Source organism: Zeus faber (assembly GCF_960531495.2).
Source record: "Zeus faber genome assembly, chromosome: 5".
Classification (NCBI taxonomy): Eukaryota; Metazoa; Chordata; class Actinopteri; order Zeiformes; family Zeidae; genus Zeus; species Zeus faber.
In genome coordinates, this window is record NC_137192.1 from 22,544,580 (window position 1) to 22,567,362 (window position 22,783).

At 46.3% G+C, this 22,783-nt stretch overlaps 1 protein-coding gene across 1 annotated transcript in view; it reads left to right on the forward strand.

Moving 5' to 3' along the window:
- Nucleotides 1–22,783, forward strand: part of magi3b (membrane associated guanylate kinase, WW and PDZ domain containing 3b) — a gene marked incomplete at both ends in the record, with an annotated part of 159,474 nt that continues 136,691 nt past the window's right edge. Inside the window, one exon of the mRNA XM_080000527.1 lies at nucleotides 1–307. Within this exon, the coding sequence (XP_079856653.1) occupies nucleotides 1–307 (307 nt within the window). The remainder of the gene's footprint in view (nucleotides 308–22,783) is intronic.

A 22,783-nucleotide genomic window follows, 5' to 3' on the forward strand; every position in this document is an offset into this window, starting at 1 on the left:
ATGTCCAGGACCCTGAAGAAGAAGAAGCACTGGTCCGGCAAGGTGGTGGAGTGCGCCGTGTCGTGGGGGAGCCTCGGGGAGTTCGGCTCCGTGGTGGAGATCCTGGGGGGCGCCGAGCTGGGCGAGTTCCCCCACCTGGGCCAGATGAAGCTGGACGTGCTGGTGTGCCACGTCGGGAAGCTGCCCTACTACGGCGACGTCCTGCTGGAGGTGAACGGGACCCCCGTCAGTGGACTTACAAACCGCGACACCCTGGCTGTGATCCGCCACTTCAGGGAGCCCATCCGCCTGAAGACCGTCAAACCAGGTGAGTCCTCCACACCTGCCCACCTGCCCACCTGCGTGCTTTGACAGCCTTCTCCTCTTCATCCGAGGTCTTCTCCCTCCTCTTCATCATCAGACCCTTCTTGGAGCCTCTCGCCCTCCAGTGTCCAGTCTGCATTCCAGACCTTTGTCCATCAATTATTTCTCGTCCAGCTTTCCAAGAATTTAAACAGTCAGATCGGCACATGGGAGAAACATAATTTTAATCTATCTATCTATCTATCTATCTATCTATCTATCTATCTATCTATCTATCTATCTATCACAATATCTTTGATTAACATCAGTAATTTAGAGGATGGTCATTGGTGCTTTCATAAGACATTTACACACAACAACTGCACTACTTTACTGTGATGCAGCCTTTAAAGCAGTCAACTCTATCACAATAGCACGATCCAGCCCGCCCCCATCGACCCAAAATCCCAGGCGATTTAATCTCATATCACAATATCGATCTAATAACAATATATATCGCCCAGCCCTCGCACGCACGCACATCTATCACCACAATACCTGGTGATAAACAGTAATATTAGCCTTGCATTCATATTTTAGAATATTGGACTAATCACAGTTTGGTTATGAAATCATGATTTCCTTGAGGTTCCTTGAAGTTCCTTGAGATCTCCTCCAGGTCCGTGGCGTGTGTGGGGTTGAGACGGGCGGCAGGTGTATTCCAGAGGGGTCTGGTGAAGCAGCCGATACGGAAGAAAGCCTCGGGCGCGCAGACCAAAGCCTGCGGGGGTCCGAGCGACGGGTCGGCGTTGTCGAAACAAACCGAGGCCGGGCGTCCGGAGCTTTTGGAGTCGCGTCCTGAAAAACGGAGAGTGCCGTCGGGCTTTGTCCCTCGGTCCGGTGTTGTTATGATGACGTGTCGGTGCTGGAATATCCAAACAACAACCGAGGCTGTTCAAAAGGTTACCTTAAATGCAGGTGTGTGTGTGTGTGTGTGTGTGTGTGTGCGTGTGCACGTGTGCACGTGCGCGCGTGTGTGTGCCCACGTGTTGCTCCGTGCTTGCCAAGACCTTTTAGTCCGGTGCCCATTAGTGTGTTGTTGGCCATCCGTGCATTTGAATGAAGGTGTGCGCGTCTGTTTGCTGTTCTGCTGCTGCGTCTCCCTGTGTGTTTTCTAATGCTCGACATGCCCCAAAGCCCCTCACACCACGCTCCATGCCCCACTAACCAAGGATGATTAATAAAGGGCGAGAGAGAGAGAGAGAGCGAGAGCGAGAGCGTGACAGTAGAGAATAAGAGAATAAGAGAGAGAGAGAGAGAACGAGGGAGAGAGAGGGATCAGACCCGGCGTTCGGCTCCAGGCTCGACTCAGACTTGCGGTTGTATTTGTCTTCAACGCTCACAGTACAGTCATCGGTGACAGTAATGGCAATATTTTTCCCGTTATCATCTTATTATTTCCTTGCACTCCGAATCATCCATCATTTCTACATTCTGCCCTGGTTGTCCCCGTTCTTCCGCTCCATGAATGCGGCGTCTGGTTATATGCAAGGTTCAAACCAGACGAGATGGTAATTGCCAATAAATGGTATTTTAAAATAGTGTTTTCGGTATTGCGATTACAAAAGCTCAGGAAAGGCCCCCAGGAATTTGCATACCTTTTGACGAGTTATTATATCGTTATTTATTGGGCTGTGCAGTGAATATTGTCTGTGCAATACTTTGGTGGGGTATGGGGTGTGTTGTACGGTCATTTATTGTGTGTGTGTGTGTGTGTGTGTGTGTGTGTGCGTGGGGCGTTGTACACATTCCTCAGCGGGAGCCTCATGTTTAATTCCGACCACTTGCATAATTGAGGGAGCGAGTGGTTTTTTCTGCACCGCCCCCGATGGCGACAGCGCGCATGGAGGATCAGCCGCGGCGACGGCGCGATGCCGCTGGGTGGCGGCCGCCGCGGCGTGGGGGCCCCGGCGCTCACAGGGACACCCCGGCTCCACCAGATGACCCACCGCCGGGGGGGAGGGACGGGGGGGGGCAGAGATAGATGAGTGAGAAAAGACAGAGATGGGGAGAGGAAGACGGGAAGTAGGGATGGTGAGAGTGGGGTCGGGAAAGAGATGGAAGGAAGTAGGGGGAGAGAGAGAGAGAGAGAGAGAGAGAGAGAGAGAGAGAGAGAGATGGGGGGAGGAAGACAGGGACTAGGGAGGGCGGGAGTGAGTTAGGGAGAAAGATGGAAGGAAAGAGAGACGGAAAGAGATGTATGCAAAAGAGGGGAGAGAGATGGAGAGAGAGAGAGAGAGAGAAAGAGAGAGAGAGAGAGAGAGAAAGAGAGAGATCAAAGAATGCGTGAAAAAGAGAAGCGCCTGGGAAGAAAGGGGCCAGAGAGAGATGGAGAGGGAGTCGGAACCAGAGATGGAAGAAAAGATGGGTTGAGAGAGAGAGAGAGAGAGAGAGTTGAAAGTCAAAAGGAGGAACGGCTTGGGAGAATGAGGGAGTGGAGGGGAGGAGTGGGGGAGTAGGGGGAGAGTGGTGGGGTTTGCAGGAAAGGATGCAAGACTGGCGTCTCTATGGCGACCACCATCCATCACGGCCCATTGATTTAAACCAACACGGGTTGAAGAGTTTTCCACTGAGCTCCTCAGCGACTGTTTTCCAGCAGCTCCCTGTGTATCATGCGCTCCCTGGAGGCAGCGCTCCCTCACTCCCTCACTCCCTCACTCATTCACTCACTCACTCACTCACTCACTCACTCCCTAACTCACTCACTCACTCACTCACTCACTCACTCACTCACTCACTCACTCACTCACTCACTCACTCACTCACTCACGCACAAAGAGATGCACACGCAAGCACGCACACACTTGCACACACGCACATGCATGCACACACGCACACAGGCACACACCCACACACACACACACACTCATTCACTCACACACACACTCACAGACACACACACGCACTCACACACACACTCACAGACCCACACACACATGCACACATACACACATACACACACACACACTCACAGACTCACACACAGACACGTACACACACACATGCACACGCGCACACACATGCACACACGCACACATACACACGCACACATACACACTTACAGACTCACACACGCACACACACGCACACACTGACTCACAGGCAAATTCACAGACACACACACACACACACACGCACACACAATCTCACAGACTCGCACATGCACACACAAACACACACACACACACACACACAAACATACACAGACACACACATACACACACACACAGACACACACACTCACACACTGACTCACAGGCAAATTCACAGACACGCACACACACGCACACACAATCTCACAGACTCGCACATGCACACACAAACACACACGCACACACACACACACACACACACACAGACACACACATACACACACACAGACACACACACGCACACACTGACTCACAGGCAAATTCACAGACACACACACACACGCACACACAATCTCACAGACTCGCACATGCACACACAAACACACACGCACACACACACACACAGACACACACATACACACACACACAGACACACACACACGCACGCATACACACACACACACGCATACACACACACACACACACACACACACACACATACACACTGACTCACAGGCACATTCACAGACACACACGCACACACAAACTCACAGACTCGCACATGCACACACAAACACACACATGCACGCACAAACACACACACACACACACACACACACACAGACAGACACACACACACACACAAGCATACACACACACACACACACACACACACGCACACATACACACACTGTGCTTAACAGTGCGCTGTGCGTTTCTTTCCCCCAGAACTCTTTGATTAAGCAGAGAGACCCTTTTTCGATGAGACAAACATCTGATTCTTCACTAATCTGTACACGGACGTGTTTGTGCTCGTAATGGCGTGGATTCATAACGCACCTGTGACGGCCCGTGCATTTAAGAGGCCCTCAGAAAAACATTTCTAGTTTTCATTTCCTTTCTTTACACGTTGATTTATTTATTTATTATTATTTTTCTTTTTTATGATTATTTTACCACCATCAGACCACAGGATATAGTAATTGCAGCCAGCATCAAACATTATGTCTTAATAATTCCACGTTGTGCTGCAAATGGAAACCAGAGCACAATGCTTTTTCAATACATGTGAAGCAGGTTTGAAAGTCCACCTTTTGTGAGATGGTGGAACAGCGTTCGTATGCTGTGCCTCCATATTCGACAGAGGGGATAATAAAAGAGGAATCAAATACAAATGTCCCTGCTGAATATATTGACAACATTGGATGTCACTTTGTTGCCTCTGTGGCAAAATTGCAAAGTTTTCCAGCGGCAAAGATACAGATACACTGCGGGATTTCATCATATACCTGTATATAAAAGCAGTTGGATATAAGCCGACTCCTGGTAAACAAAAAGTAGAAAGCACTGCCATATCAGTAGGACCAATAAAAACCCCCAAAAAACAACAAATCAGTCCAGACAAGAAAATAGTGAAGCAAACTAAGCAAACGGTTGATTTTTACATTCAACAAAGTGTTGCAGATAATTGGAGTCAGTTAATAGGAAAACGTCGTTTGACATTCGCCGAAGTTTGGAGATCATTTGCACAAGTGAAACGAATGAATTGATCGTGGAGCGTGCAGTCGCGCGCACAGCCACGCCTTCCTACGCTTTAACTGGTGTATCATTCATTTTATATTCAAAGTTACCTTCTTGCATGCAGAGGGATATCCCTCCCTGGGACCGTGCATCATCCTGTGGGTGAACGATGAAATTACTGCAGTGATACAGGAAGTGCATCATTGGAAAAAAAACCATTCACAACTCCCATCTCTCCATTATCCCCCAATCTATATTATAATGATAATATTTAATGTGTTGTTAACGAAGAGCCAACAGTTGTATTTTAAAAACATATAACCTGACATTTCATTCTGTCTTTTTTTTGTCCCTATAATTTCAGTTTTTCATATTGTGGACAGGGCTTTAATTTCCTGTGCGCAAACACAGCAGACAGTAACACATTGTAGTACGGAAACAGGATTTTCTTTAATATGCAAAAACATGTGGGTACCTGCAGCACACTTTGATAACAGCCATGTCAAAAACATGATTATATAAACATAGACTATATAAATGCCTTTTCTTGTTACAGTCATGAAAACAAAGAAAAATAATGTTATTGGATAATAACATATAATGTTAGATTATTGCGTGAAAATAAACCACTCATTGTCCATTTGCGTTGAAACGTTAAGCAACAATATATACCAGTTAATAAAAGATTAAAGTGCGAAAGAAAACAACAACAACTTTTAAGTCGGGGGAGCGTTGGGAATCAGCCACCGGAGCTCTCCCCAAATCCTGAAAATGCAGAGTTATGAACAGCAAGAGGAAAAACGATCAAGGTCCTGGTTCGTTCGTCATCTCTCCGGGGGAGGTCAGCGGCGCAGCGGGCAGTGGAGCTGCGTGTGCGCCCGGTCCCCGGTGGCCCGGCAGGTGGGGCAGGTGTAGGTCCGCAGGACCGGGCAGGTCACCCTCCCGTCCCTCGCTTTGAGCCGGTGGGATCCGTAGATCTCCGGAGTCTCGCCGTTCTTCTTGCAGAGGGAGCAGTGGTCGGCGGCGCCACTCCCGCTGCGGCGCGCGTCGGAGCCGGCGGAGCTCAGGCGGGGGCCCTCGGCGGGGTTGTTCTTATGGCCAGCGCGGTCCCTCCCGTCCTTCTGGTTGACATGGACGCGCGGCTCTTTCTGGTCCTTGGGGTCCTTGTCGTGACGGGGGCCCCGCGGGTGCCGGGCGGGCCGGGAGCCGCTGCGGGGACGGGGAGGCTGGCCGGGCTCCTGCTCGCACCGGCCGAGCAGCCGCTTCACGGTCGCGCACAGGTCCATGTAGTCGTGCCACATGCGGAACTGGTTCCCAGCGGCGGAACTGGCAGTCTGGTGTGGGGTCTGTGGGGTCTGTGGGGTCTGTGGGGTCTGTTTTCTCTGCATGGCTTTTGCTGTTTAGGGGTTCTGTTTTTTTTTCCAAGGGTCTGGGTCCCCTTTATATCCTTCTCGGTCCCCCCGCTGGCCCCTGGCGCCTCCACAGCGCAACAATGTATCCACGACCGACATCACTTGAGAGGCTTCCCCAGCTCAACACGCTGGAGCTTTTCAACACTTTCTCCTTTCAAATGGCTGTTGTAGCATCTTAGACTCAAACACCGAACTTAAAATGTCAAATTTCAAACTTGATATTATTTTATAAAAAAAAAAAAATAAATAAATAAAAATTCAATGTTTCAATATTTTATAAATGTTTCAATATTTGCTTTGCAGTACAACAATTTGTGTTCAGAAATTCACATTGTCGTTAATTGATGAGCACATTTTCGTTTTTAGTGCCCAACGACCACATACGAACCTAAGCGTCAGAAATTCTGCGTTGAGGTCTGAAATTACATTTAAATGAAATGCTCTTTGAGGTCGTACCGTGATTCATTTCAGAGATAACGGATCATTTTAACACAAACTGCAAAATATTTATATTTAAAGAAGAAAGGGTGACAATAAACAGCCTGTTACCGTCTATTTGCTCACATGTCAACGCGTTAAAAAAAACCCCACCGGCCCCTGAGGGAGGTCACAGGGGGTTGATAGACTTCTTCAGTTCTTAAATTCGGCTTCTAGCCAACAATTACACACACACACACACACACACACACACACACACACACACACACACACACACACACACACTTTGTGTTTTGTACCTGTCTGAGGTTCTAGAGTGTCTCCTTGTTCAAAATGGAAACATTGTTTCACATTCAAGCTTCCAAAGTAGACGGAGTAATTACACCTTGACTTGGGCCGACTGATTCTTGACGCGACACGTAACGACCGGGTTGACAATCGGGTCTGATACCAGGCGACGGGTGCTGTACGTCCAATCTAAAATGACGTCGTTTCACTTTAAAGGTGAGGGGGACAAAGATCCACTTCAAAGGAAGTGGAATAATGCACTCACTGTAAAGGTGCAGTGTGTGGGGGTTTAGTGGCGTCCAGCGGCGAGGTCGCAGATCGCAAACAACTGAACACCCCTCCCCGCGGCGGTGCCACACGACGGCCTCCGTGGAAGAGACGGTGGCCGCGAAAAACGCGGCGCGCCCTCTCTAGAGCCGGTTTGTCCACTCTGGTCTACCGTAGAAGAAACGTGGCGGTGCAAGATGGCGGCCTCCGTGAAGCGTACCCGCTCCCTATGCAGATAAAACGGCTCATTCTAAGGTAACGGAAACACGATTCTTGCTTTCCCAGGATTATACACTAATGAAAACATTCTTATGACTATTATATTCCATTTCTGCCAAGTCATTTCTTTTAATTCTACATGCCGCACTTTTAAGAAGGAAATACCGATTTGTGATCCATTTCCAAACGGAATTGTTTTTTTCTTCTCACGAGCCGATTTCAGAACCAATTCAGCGACAGCTTCGAACAATGATCGTTACACGTCAACAATATACACAAACAGTGAAAATAATATGGAGAAATCACTAAAAGTTTATTATATTTTAGAGTTTCTGCCCAAGAGAGCTCATGTGTTGATGAGGGGAGTTAATGTGGGAGAATAATTCACACCCTATAAGCAGCCAGGGATCCGGGTTTGGAAAGCACAGGCAGCTTCATTCTCACCTCCGACATGTTTCTAATAACTGAATTTGCTAAAGGAGACATCACCCTCTCTTGGTCCTTTCACTGCGTAAACCCGAAAAATGCGTCTCTCTCTCGGCGAGGTGAGATGATTGCAGGAGGTTGTGAGGCCGGCTCAACAAGGAGCTGGCGGTGCTTTATCTGGCCGAGATCTCTTTAGGCCCGGTCGCTGATCTGGTTTCACTGCTATACAACCGGCGCTCGACCCCCTGCGCACGCAGCTCTTGGAGTGTTCTCCGAAAAAAAAAAAAATAAATAAAAAAAAAAAAAAAAAAAAGAGGAGTCATTGGATCAACCTAAAATTGAAAGATTAAAGTACATTGGAGGTTAAGAAAACTCATAGATTTTTCATTATAAATCCAAATGCGTTTTATTCAGTTTACTTTCAAAAGTATGTTGATACTTTTGTCCAAATGTTTTTTTTTGTGCCTCTTTTAGTATGTTTGTCGCCCTGAAAAAAACCCCCCTTTAGATATTTTGATATTTGTGATTTTAATGGGATGAGCCTACAAACAGGCAGGCAACACAAACACAAACACGGAGATGAAATAATTTGACAAAAAAAATATGGCAGCAGATTGTAATGTAATCTCATTCATCTGGTTTAACTTATACACCATACAGGCGTCACGGAAAATGAAAAAATAGGACTTGGAAAATATATTTAAAGAGGATTATGTGGAATATAAGTATCTAACTAATAAAGGAAGGAATCTCTGTCTGTCTGTCTGTCTGTCTGTATGTACAGTATGTATGTATGTATGTATGTATGTATGTATGTATGTATGTATGTATGTGTGTATCTACAATAAGTACAGTATGTATGGATGTTGTATGTATGTATATACAATATGTACAGTATGCATGTATGTATATATGTATGTATGAATGTATGTATGTATGTATGTATATACAATAAGTACAGTATGTATGTATGTATGTATGTATGTATGTATGTATGTACGGTATGTATGCACAGTATGTATGTATGTTTGATGAAATAATTACACAAAAAAATATGGCAGCAGATTGTAATGTAATCTCAGTCATCTGGTTTAATTTATACACCATACAGGCGTCACGGAAAATGAAAAATAGGACTTGGAAAATATGTTTAAAGAGGATTATGTGGAATATAAGTATCTAACTAATAAAGGAAGGAATGTGTGTGTGTGTGTGTGTGTGTGTGTGTGTGTGTGTGTGTGTGTGTGTGTGTGTTCTTTGATTATCTCTACATGTGATAACATGTAGAGTACATAAATAAACTTTGAATAAAGGAGCCAACAGCGAGCCGCTCTGCTCTGTTCACCAGCGGGGCGGGGCTTCAGGGCTCTGTGACTGATTCACTTCTGTCTGCAGTGCAGCCCGTTGCCAACAGTGCACCTGTTGCGAACACTGCAGCCCGTTCCGAATAGGCCTGTTTTGAACAGGCACCGCGCTAGTTATTATCGAATTAGCCCACTTGATATCGTACGCCCATCAGGGCTCCTTAAGGCATCTTGAAAGTAATGATAAGAGAAATGATTTGAGTCATTTAAAATCATCGTGTCTATAACTAGCTGCGTTACCTCACTGATGCAACATAATTCATTTGTCACAGCTGCACGCCGCCAGATGCTGCGCAGAGCTCCGGCTTCACTCCGAGCGGGTGCTGATGCTTTGACATCGGCCTTATTTCTCAGAGAGGGGAGGGACGCGAGTCAACAATCTGTCTTTAATTATTTTTTTCATCAAGAACTCGAGCGCTCTCCGAGTTGTGCCACAGCAATCTTTCTCTCTCTCTCTCTCTCTCTCTCTTTCTCTCTCTCTCCCTCTCTCTCTCTCTCTCTCTCTCCCCCCTTTACTCCATTTTGTTCTGTTCCTGTCCTCTCCTTTAATTTACCAGAAGCGTACCCTTAAATTTTCATTTTGCTCAACACATCAGCTGAGATTCTCCTTCATTGAGGACTTAAAGTGGTAATCCATAAGATTTTTTTTTTTTTTTTTTTTTTAATCCCATATTTGATGCTTTATTTAGCTGGCACCCACTGTATTTGAGCGCCAACAGCTATCAGTGTTATGCACATGCCGCTCCATCTGCTGTTCCCATTGTTAGTGGCGGGGTCCGCCTTTCCCATCAAGAATGCAAAGATTGGACACACACAAGAAGTGAAAGGCGGCCACGGTGCATGTGACGAAGCACTGTTGCTAGTTTTGGATCAATATGAATGAACGTCCACGAAAAGGAACAGCAACCTTGGAAGAATAAATATCCCCACTGTGTTGTCTTGTATTGAGGGCCGTGCACAGTCTGAAAAAAAATGGAATTGGTGCATCTCTACCCAAAAGAATGCAGGTTTCCATTCCAAACCAATTAGTGGAGTCCTGATTCCCTCCTCCCTTGCTGGTTGTTCCCGTGCAATAATTCAGCTGGTACGGTGGTTGTTCAGCCTGTGGACTCCTTAGGATGTCGATTTCGTCTCTGTTGTAATTATTCGATCACTCCGCGGTGCAGGGCTCCCACCCTCGACGGTGCAGTATTGACCATTGGTCCTACGTGAGTCTGAGGAAAACAAAAACACCAGCGCTGTGAGACGACCTCACCTTATGCAAGGGTATTTGCCTTCGTCTTCATACATGTAAAGTGATTTCTTAGCCTGCCCCATTACAAGATATTGAAACTTTCTTAAATCAGGTAAAAGCAAAATTAAATTAAATCGTTTCGTGTTGTAAAATAAACACAAATAAAAGTGGAATAACAATGATTGGAAGGAAGGATGGACTTCATACCAGTAAATAATATCATATTGTTTCATATCATATCATATCATAGCATACAATGACATAACAATATATATTTATATAGTTTTAAAATATATTTGTATATTATTTTTTATGTGCATATACAGTATTTATATATATTTTTTTAAATTACTATTATCAATACATTTATTGATTTATTTATTTATCAATTAATTAATAATTAATTAATCAGTCTATTTATTTATTTATCTATTTATTTATTTGTAAGTTTATTTGTTTATTTAAACAATGCTGACTATCTTCATAATTGCAATACTTTGAAATTAAGTGAAAAAGATCCTCCTGATGTGGCCTCAGTGTTGGTGGCAACTTACTTTAACGTAAAAAAACAAGTTTTTCAAAAAGAAAAAATGAGCTTCATTCTTATCAAAAAACGAATCATTTTGTGTTGAGTTGTGAACCAAGGACACCGAGACTCAAACAGGGCAACAATATATTTCCATGGAAGTTCTTCAGCAACTTTGCATTGAGCAAGCTCAATTCCAAGGACGTTCCTGATCCGTGGTTCTGTCATTCATGCTTTCATGCTTTTGTTTGGTGTGTTTTTCACCAGTTAACGCTCCCTCCGCCGTTCCTCCCAGTGCATGATTTTCATTCTCCATCCTTTTCTCAATTGAACCCTTTGTACTCGCAGTTATCGGCAGCGATAACAAATGGGTTGTTTTCCTTCTTTTGTTCATAACTCCGCGCTCCCGGTGCGTTTGGGGGGGGAGTGCAGAAAACACATCGAAATTGCGGGTTCTAAATGTGCCAAACCATCCCACATTTGTATCTGTAAGTGGAACCGTAGAGATTTTATCTTGGGGATTCGATGACAAGTGCGTGCTGTGAGGAAAGTCTTGTGTCGCCCCGAAGGAAAAACATATTTTATAACTTTCGGCATTACCGTTTCATTTGAAAATTTTTAAACCAAAATAAAGAAAAAAAAACCAAGAAACAGTTTGAAAGCGCCGACTCCAGGACAAGGCTGTCAACTGTTTTACTAGAGCTCTCCGTCTTTTGCTGCTGGCAGCTATGGAGCGTCGTCAATTGAGGAAAAAGGATAAGTCACACTTGGTGTCACTAAGAAAGACGGAAGTGAATGTAAAGCAAAACGTCAAGAAAGACCCGAGAATCCACTTTGCTCTGTTTGTAAATTAATTTCTGACGGACAACTCCGAGATTTCATTAATAAATGATCTTGATTTATTTTGCGTGGTTTTGAGTTTGGGCGTCCGCGCTCTACTGCTCCTCGACCCCCGCCGAGGTGTACAGCCAAGGCATACTGAGTGAGCTGGAAATACTGGAGTGGTGAGCTCGAATCGTCCCGTTGGATAGAAGAGTAGACGGAGACCAACAGGTGGATGCAGGGGAGGTGGACGGAGCGCGGCAACGCCGTAAGTAAAGCAGGGAGCAAAGCACGTAGGGCGAGGGGGATTGGCTAGACACGGTATAGGCCAGCCATATAAGGGCGTGGAAGCGTGTGGCGCCGTCGAGTTGTCCGACAGGACCAGCTCCGCGAGCCACGCCTCATTAACTATGTTGTGTTTGTGGGGGCGGAAGGGGGAGAGGAGGAGACCGGAACAACCGCTGAACAAACCAGCGTCAAGTCTCCCCCAACCCCACTTCATCCGCGCCGTAATTAATTAACAGCCAGATACTGTACCATGTTGGTGTGTGTTTGTGTGTGTGTGTGTGTGTGTGTGTGTGTGTGTGTGTGTGTGTGTGTGCGCGTGCTTCAAGCTCACGATACCTGATCAGCTAAACCCGTGCTGTCAGAGAACGCAGCGTGGTCCCCACTCAGCCGAGCGCTCTCATTAGTCTCACCATGATCGATTGGCGCCGCTGCTCCTCCCGGTGCCTCGCTGTTTTTTTAAACGCGACGGAAAAAGGTGTAATGCGGCCATCGCGTTTCAGAACCTTTAAGCGATGAGATCGATGGCGTCCTCATACTTTTTAATGATTGGATAATTGGATCCAGATCCAGCCCTGTACAAGGTCGGAGCGCGTTCACTCCTTATCGATCGGCGTTCGCGGTAAATGCGTCGGGCTGAAAGGAAATGCCGTTGGATATTACAAACTGGCAACTCTGGAGAGTAGAAAGAGCAGGCGTTGCGAGCGGCGCCTGAAGTGGGCTAGTACTCACCTCACCGCTATGCAATACCCGCACTTCTACGGTTCACTCTTTTGGCGTACAGGGGTTTGTTCTTGCGCACCGGCACTTCTCACAAGCTGCCGCTACTCTGTTCTGACCTTTCAAGTGGACGTATTGTAAAACGTATCATATTTTACCGAGTCGTAGCTCACTATATTATTATTATCATAAAGCTGCGAGCGCCAGCTCCAACACTGAGTCCGCATCGGGGCGAGAGGCAGCAGGAAGTGATGCTGCGTTCCGTGAGAACTCGGAAATCTGTCGTTCGAGTCAGTGTCCCCCCCGTGTTAACATAACATAAAAACTACAGAGTAGTTTGAGACGACAGCAGACGTGTTTTTAAAAATCGACACAAAGGGAGCTCTGTTCGCTGACAGCGGTGCACGCCACCATGTTGCCGTGACGTTAGGTCTGTTATCTTGGTAAACTTGGTAAACCCGAGATCGGCTCCGAAATTCCAACTGAAATGGCCGTACAACTGAAATACACTTTCCCAAGTACCAGGTTGGATTTTTCAGAGTTCCGACTTCAATGGAACGCAGCATCAGCTGTTCTACAAACACTCAAAAGGACTCTTACTTAAAACCCCCGGATTTATAACCCCCGCCAACATGTAAATAAGGGGAGTACCGGCACTTTTTCTTTCCAATTCAAAGACTAAGTGCAAGTGAATGGAGGATAGGCCGATGTAAAAATTCAAAATAAAAACTCAATCAACGTCGGGTTTTATGTCATTTTACCACACTCCCTTCCATTTGTCAGAAAAACTGTATCTGGTTAAGTGATGATATTCCGAGGGGTCGTGGTCTGGATTCGAATGAGTTGATTGACAGTTCTCATCGACAGCCTGCAATTCAGCAGGCTCATTTGTGGGCCTGCACTCCGGGTTACCATAGAAACGCTGCCCCACCTACCGGCCGTACTGCATGGCAGGTGGGGTTGAGGCGTCCATTTTCTATATGCTGGATGGATAGAATCATGTTTTTTTTTTTTTTTTTGTTGTTGTTGTTTCTTTCGATCGGGGTATTGTTCTATATTACCACATTTAACCTGTAACCCGGAAGTCACATCGTGGGACGCTAGCGGCGGTAATAGCAGCAATTAATGAGCAACAGGAAAGAGATGGAGGACAGGGCGTGGGTGGGATGGTGGATGGACGGAGTGTGAAGAAAAGATTGGTGGAGCGGGAGCGGGCCAAAGCAGAGAGAGGGGGCGAGAGAGAGAGAGAGAGAGCGAGAGAGAGAGGAAAAGGTCACGCCAGTACCAGCAAATGAAATAATCTCTCAAAGTCAAATCTGTGCTGCACCGAAAGGGGAAAAAAAAAAAGAAAAAAGGCCGTTATGGCAAAGTTGCACAGTCAACGTGGGGGGAATAATCTTCCTAATTGCATATTCCCTTTATGCTTGCACGGCTCACCATGCCATATGGGTTTTTGAGCTCATGATGATTCAGGCTTTCCTGTATAAGCCTCTGGAAAGAACGCTCCAAAGCGCATGGTGTGATCTCTGCTCATTTAGTGTTAAATTTACTAAACCTGTTGCAGCGTTAAAATGTCTTATTTGGATGCTCGCACAGGCAGCGACTGCGCCTGAATGTGGGCCCTGTAGTCAGTCATTACCTTCAGTATTATTATTATTATTATTTTTATTTTTTTATTTTATTTATCTATCTCTCTCTTTATTTATTTATTTGTGTGTTTATTCTTGCGTGGCCTAATTCCATATATTTCCCTTTTCCAGCCGCGGAGAGAAACATCCCTCGCGTTTCCGGGACTCTCTGTTGATTCTTTCTTTCTTTCTTCCTTTCTCTTTTACCCTCTCCCCCTTATTCCTCTCACACATGTTTAACCACCCCCGCTGCTATTGAAAGACATTATTTTTAGCTGTTTGTCGCACCTGCACCCATCTCCACACTTATTACCCGCTCTTCCTTTGGCTTCTATACGTCTTTCCTTTGTTTTTTGTTTTTTTGTTTTGTTTTGTTTTCCCTCGGCTCCATCGCCGTGTTTGCGTATTTGCGACTCTCTGCGTTTCTACCCGCGATTGCCTCGTCTGCCGGAACCTCTTTCTTTTTTTTCCTCCCGCAATCCGTCGTCCCCCTCCCTCCTTCATCGCTGGCTGGGTTGTTCTATGGCGCGGCGCGTGGATGGCGCCTGCCCGCTGCCGTCACAGTGACATTAAGGGATGTGTTATTAGTTACAAGCTTAAGCGGGCTTTATGAATATCCGTGTAACCTGCCGTGTTTTTGTTTTTCTTCATGCTGCGTGAACACAGGGTTTTTGCGGTCGGCGGTGGGGGTGGTGGGTGGTGGGTGGTGGGGCGGGAGGTGGGGGTCGGTGAGGCGCGCGTCTGTCAGTGTGTGACTGCATATTAGAAGGGACTGGTGGTGAGGAGTCACTCTCCAGTCTGAGAGGCTGGTTTGTTTCACCGCAGGCGCAGTGGCCATACGCTGACTGACTGACCCGCCTGTCAAGGACATTATCTTAAATGCAACAATGATCGTCGCCCACACGCCGCCGGAGCCACAGTCATTGACTCCCGGCCCCTTCAGCTGTAGGTCGTGTTTGAATAGCACCCCGCCACCACCAACACACACACACACACACTATGCACACACTGTGCACACACTGTACACACACTGTACACACAAATGCATGTACACATTTAGATCATAACCTAGCCTAACCTAACCTAACCTAACCCTGACCCAGCATTAGGACTTGTTGTGCCAGTGCCCCAGGATCCTTTGAGCCACATCAATAATAATATCCAAAGAAATAATAATAAATAACAACTCACATTCCCAACCCAGACATGCTGGACATACACACTCAAGCAAAAACCCATTGCTTCAGCTCCTCTTCAAAAACACTAATTTCTAGTTTTCCTCAACTAAAAAAATTGAGGAATCAAGAATGGATTTTAAGTTGGGGAAACCCCCCCAAAATACAGGTTGGACAAGTGAAAGCAACATTTCTAAATGGAACCAATGACTTCAACGGCATATTTTTCTTTCAGTGCATACGCTCACAAATATAAAAATATGGATGATGAGGCTGTTATAACAGCTTTGTCTTCTTTGGCATGCGCGTTCACACACACACACACACACACACACACACACACACACACACACACACACACACACACACACGCACGTACGCGCATGTGCGCACACACACACACACACACACACACACTTGCACACACACACTCGCACACACACACACACATACACACACAAACACATATGCCACGCACACACACAACAAGCACAAAAACACGCTTGCACTTAAATATTTATCCGCACATCTTGGCAGGGCGTCCCTTCCCCAGATGTGCTCCATATCCTCTTGGTCTTTATCGGCAGTAGCGTGACATGGGTCACCCCTAGATGCCTCACAGGTAATGGGCCTTGACATCGAAATTATTCTGTTCTTTAAAGGACTGATTAGCAGGCTGCCTCCACCGCCGGAGAGGTGCGGAAGGGAGGTGACAGGCAGACATTGCCGCAGGCGGCGGCGGCAGCGGCGGTCGATGGGCGGCTGTCTGCCGCCGGCCGGGTGGTGGGAGGTTTGCCAGCGGTAGGACTCAGCAGCATGTGTTTTCGGGGTGAAAAACAGTGAGAGAGAGAGAGAGAGAGAGAGAGATGGGCACGGGTGATATATCAATACAATATCGACATTGTGACATGACATTCGATATCATCTGGGGTTTTGGTTATGGAAATATCACCATGTAGCGAAGGCTGCGTAACCGTCAAATAATATCATTTTCCAATCTTCATAGACCGATTTTTTCTAATCAAGCTGCTTGGTGAAAATATCCACATTACAACTGCGTAATATCCTCTTCTGTATAAATATGTTCTGGAAGCACCGTAAGTGAGCCCCAAAATATCTCTATATATTCTCAAATAATTGCCTTCTAGCTATTGTTCGGAAAAATATTGTGATATTTGATTTTCTTCATCATCACGCCTGTGGGAGCAGAGCCGCCTCCGTGAGTGTCGTGAACTAGCGATTCGGCTCCTTCGACGGCATCGTCCACATTTTGGGGTAGTGCAGTTTTAACCGCTACCGGAGCACTCTCCTCTTCCTATAAATGGCATAAACGTAATAGCCGGGGTTTGAGCTTTCGCCGTGCGTGTGCCGCAATAATCCTCGCCTGCGCTCCGCCCGTGGGCCGCTGCGTAGCTTGGAGGCCCCGGCTGCAACATCCACATCCACTCTCCGCTCCACATCTCCATCTCCTGTTATTATTCCTGTGCTGTGTGATTGGCTATGTGCTCTTGGCAGCTCGGGTAACAGCTGGCTTTGCAAGAATGTTAATATTGGAAAGCCGGTGGGGAGCTACACCCCCCCCCCCCCCACCCCACCCCACCCCTCGCCAGTCGCTCGCTGTGGACGTGCGGCTGAATGCCAATGCGATGTTAGGGCGGAGGCGGGAGGGATCATAGCGGGTCCCTGTGAGAGCAGGTGAGGGTGAGGCTACAGGAGCCCTCGCTGCAAGAGGCTCTCTGTGGCGCGGGTGGGGGTGGGGGTAGGGGTGGAGAGGTTATCCTTTCTGTCTCCTGATCTTTTGAAAGCCTCCCCCCCCCCCTTCCTCCCCCATCCTTCAACCCTGTCAACAGCATGACAGTCTGTTCCCCCTCTCGCCCGTCGTGTAGAATTTCAGTTAGGGGTGGCCCCTACGGATGGATGGATGTAACATTAAATATCCCGATGTGTTTGCCGGATACCTCGATGTTTATCATTCTCACAATGTTTTTTGGGGGATTACTACCGGTGCTTTCAGGAGATATTGACCCACAAGACGTATTTGAGAAACGATAATTAGTCATGTGGATATTACGACTATTGATTAAACGGCTAGAACGGTCTATGGAGTTCAGAAAACGGCCTTGCTAATGGAGCCTTAAAGCTAAGAAGAAGAAGTGGGACCTTTTGACCAAAAAGACGTGTTGGGGGCAGAAGGACCTCCCCCGGAGGCGAAATTTGTCTTTTATCTTTTCCTCGCTCTGAGAGCTCCCCTCGCCACGATTGGTCCAAATGGGTGGGGGACGGACTTCAACCTCCTTTTCTACCTCCTTTTTTTTTTTTTTTTTTTTTTCCTGTTTTCATATTTAAATCCAACAAAGCCACAGCCGACTCCTATCGCTGTTGCATTCGCGCCTCCATCGCCGCCCTCGTTGATGTTTCCACATCAACTCGCTCTGGAAATAGGTGCCACGGAATCCCCGCTGCGCCCCCTGGTGGCGTGGCACGACATATAACGAAAGAACGGCGTCTTCTTTTGTTCTTCAAGAGTCAACATTCAACATTCAAGGAGGTTATCTGTCACGTACATATACATAGGGCCAGACATATGTGCAGGGAGATGTCCCGACACCCAGTGATCCCTCACAACGAGCTCTGGAAAAAAATACAAAAAATACAAAAAATGTGCGTAATCGACACGAGGTGCTCGCGCAGGCGGCTGCAAGAGGCGGCGCCACAATAGCGATTCTGGTTCTATAATCATATAATAGTATCAATTGTCTGTGTTGTATTAAATAAACATACCACCAATACTGGGACTGGTCTAAGAAGGGAACAATATGGCGTAGGGCTGCCCCCAAATAGTCGACCAAACTTGAGTCGACAAGAAAGGTCTTGTCCACGGGCGACTTTCAAAATTCGTCAGATCGCTGTACTGTTCAAACTTCACAACTTTGTGTGCTGTAATTGGGAATCTCGCAGTCTTGTGGTTTTATTAAAGCATGCCTCCGCCTTTAAGGACAACATTCAAACACATCACACTATTATGACAACCAAACTCCCAGACGATATCCAGTCTCGAATCACAATACCTTATAAAGTATTATGTCGGGAAAACGGCCGGGCCTGGTTTCAATACTTTTATTGTTAACCAAGTTACTTTGACGCTTTTGCGTATCAAAACATTCTGTGTGCTGCAATCCTACATTTCGGGGTTGGATAGTGTTCCACCAGCGTGTATCTCCTCTGCTCTTCCTCGCCGCTACCCCTCTCTCTTCCCTTCTCCCCTCGTCTCGTGAGGTTGCACTCTGTGGGATTACCCAGAGCGACTAGAAAGCCTGGAATGTCTTGACAGAATATCTGTGTTTAAAACGTTATGTAATTTAACATAATCCCCACGGGTTTCCCATCACCTACATCCCCTATAGCCCCCTGGGCTCAGGAGCAGCGGAAAAACAAGTCGAACGCAGTCATAAAACACGTGTGTGCGTGTGTGTGTGTGTGTGTGTTTGTGTGTGTGTGTGTGTGTGCGTGCGCGTGTGCGTGCGTGTGCGTGCACAGGCTTGTCTGTGCTCCTTAGTGTGAATCTTTTTTGTTTTTTCCCAGTAGGACAATGGCATACAGTACATATCAAAAGAGGCTGGCTGCTGATATGCCTTAAATGTGTACACACATGCCGCGTTATGTGGGAAAACACACGCACACACACGCGCACGCACACGCACACACATATGGACACTTTAATCTGCCTCTTGCTGCTACGTGCACACGGATCTCTACATGACACAGTTGAGTGGGAAGGATTGATGGGTGGATACAGAGGCTGCAGCTACCCATCCCTGTCTAATCTGATTACGGGCAGATTCGCACAGCAGTGGCGGCCGAGGAAGAGAGGGAGGAGGGAGGAGGGAGGGAGGGAGGGGGAGAGAGAGAGAGAGAGAGAGAGAGAGAGAGAGAGAGAGAGAGAGAGAGAGAGAGAGAGAGAGAGAGAGAGAGAGAGAGAGAGAGAGAGAGAGAGAGAGAGAGAGAGAGAGAGAGAGAGAGAGAGAGAGAGAGAGAGAGAGAGAGAGAGAGAGAGAGAGAGAGAGAGAGAGAGAGAGAGAGAGGGGCCATCTTTGTTAACAGCTGTAGTTAACTCTGTTGTGTAACGCGCAGCTGTTTTGTTCTCCAAAGCGGAGCGAGGGAAGGCACCGTGGGTACAAACCAGAGTGAACCTTCTTCTGCTCGGAGACAGCGAAACCATGAGTCAATTCATCAATTTATCAATTAATCAATTAGTCGGAGGACGGAACGTTACTCTAATTACATTTAAGCAGGTGAATAATGGTGCTAATGACGCTGCTTAAACAGGTTCATCTGTTCGTGTTCACGATACATTTAGATTTGTGGTGAGTTAAATACCGCGTGGACAGGTTCAGCGTGTAGGCGTCGTCCAGGGGATGTGGAACCTGAAGTCTGCTCTGAGGTGGAGAGACGCTGCCTTTTTTCGGGATGAAATCCACATGACAAATAGTCGGTAGGAACCTGATCCACGTGTTAGGGCGTCCGGAGATGGATATGTGCCGTGAACCGTGCTGTATATGTTCCGCATTCAGGGCCGGCTCTTCCTGGCCGCCTAGCGTGCCATCCCGAGGTGGGATCTGTCGGGGGGGCGCACCTGTCTCCCTCTCCGATGGGGTGCTCGCGATCAGTGCCGAAACAGTGTGTTTTTATTTTAGATGTAGGATATTTGAACTTATTTTTACGTCTCCTTATGGTACGAAACAAGCACCAGTGCGTAATGGGGACGCTTCTTCCGATCGGCAAAACGGCTCGAGCCGGCCCTGTCCATAGTATTAAATGGAAAGTTATTGCGTAAACACACAAACATAGGTAACATATTGTAAAAGAAAACCTAATAGGTGAATCCATTATAAGATATTTGCAAGTTGCAGCCTCGGCTATGAGTGTTTTTTATTAACATCGATATTTTTTTTTATTTTCTAAGAATTGTTTATTTTATTCGACCAGTATTTAATGGAAAAAGCCATCCCGGCGTGAGTCCTTTTCAAAGAAACGAGCTGATTGTATTATTTATAGATTTTACAGATTTTACATTTCCATTACAGTGAATAATAAATTAACACAATTATACTGAATGGTGAGGTTAATGCGAGTTGACTTAAATGCAAATTGATGCAATTAAAACCTGCTATAATCGTACAATCTGTAGATATGTGAAATATGATCGTGTATTTGGCGTCAGCCTCGTGTTTCCTCATCTGTTCCCCTTTCTGTTCCATGACGTGTTTGTGTTTTTTTTTTTTATTTATATTTTTGTCGCAAATTAGATTTTATGGTGTTTGACAGGTTTTGTCATGAAGGGTGAAACACCCTGAAATTAATTTACCAAACTAATTTCTGCCTACCCACCTTTTATCTGCTCAAATGTAGCTCTAAAAAATTGGGTGTTTTGCACAAAAACACGGACGTAAAAATATAAAGAAGGGTTGGTGGTCGTGTGTGTCACACGTCTTGTTCCGGGGGCGTTTCAGCAACCTCGCTAATTAAACCTGAATAACTGTAATGAAGATGCATGCACATCCTCGTTATTTCAAATGAGTGTAAGCTGTATTTTATTGTGGCAGATGATATTAGATTTAGTCCTGATCTTTTCCTGTTGCCGAGGAGCTCGGCGTAACACTATAGATACAAATGAATCCAAGACAAAACAACTGTGTCGCAATGACTTTTAAAGAGCACGGCCGAGCCCGGCGACATGATTAGAAGTATCTACAGTAATAGGTCTGCTGAATTTCTAAATTCATACTCTTGTGCTTATGTCGTCGCTAAGATCAATTATGTGCCAAATCAGACTAACGTGAAAATTGAGGATGTAAATAAATGAGGGTGAATTTTGAAGTGAAAATTGTCGAAAGATCACTCTTACAGTCAGTACTTCACCTGAAGTATTGCATGTTATTACACAGCTCTGTGGATCATCCACTGCACCAGTCTGAAATGACCACAGTGGGAATGAAAAGGCTTGAATTTGGAATTTCAATAATAACAACAACAACAATTATAATAACAATATAATTTGCGATGATATATTAATTCATGGAACATTTCTAATAATTAATAACATTCACGTACGTAGGCTAGATAATATAGTTTATCTAATGTAAAATGCAAGGTTGTTAATATTTTCAATTAATATATTGAACAAATTACTTATTTTCCATGATGACAGAGCTGAGCGTGAACCGTCGTTCTCTGAAGCCTGGTTCATAGTCGCCGTGGCCGTGGTGTTGCTTAGTGCGCACGTCAAAATGATGTCATAGCGGCGCTCGCTACAGCACCGCACAGTGGGGGTTTTTTTTTCCGCGAGGGGGCGCACCTCCCAATTTTTTTGAATCTTTTGTGTTTTTTGGCATACGGCAAACCAGCTTCTGGTGCATTACGGCCACCAGCCGGACTCCCTCCCTTCTCCTTCTTTTCTCCGAAAGCAAGGATAAACAGATTATTTCTTCTTCCTTGAGGTTCAGCCACTCCATCTGGTAAACCGCCATGTCTGTTTTTCGTAGACTGGGGCTGTTTACGTTTGCATTGCTTCCGGTAATAAAAGCAGGAAATCGGTTCTTTTGAGTTTCCCCTGGTGGTTTGTGCACAGCGCCCCCTCTCTTTCGGGAGAATATCGCGGCAAGGCGCCACTGTGAATGCACGTGCTCCCTGGGCGCGTGTGCGCGCCATGAGCCGCACGACTGGCTCGCGGCGACTACAACAGAGCCTTAAGTCGCTGCTGGCTGCGTCTGTGCTGCTGCAGCCCGGGGTTTGAGGAAAACACAAATTGCCATGGAAACCCGGCCCGCATGGTTTCCAGCTGGTTGGCTTTTTAGAGAAGAGTTAACCAGGCTGGCGGAAATAAGCATCACTTAGGGCGTACGCACGCTTTTCCGATCCGTAAAGACTTATTACTCTATCTGTTAAAAACTCATTATTTGTTTAAACATGTAATCACAAACTAAGGGAGCATGGATGCAGGAAACGCCTCATTAGTGAGATGGAA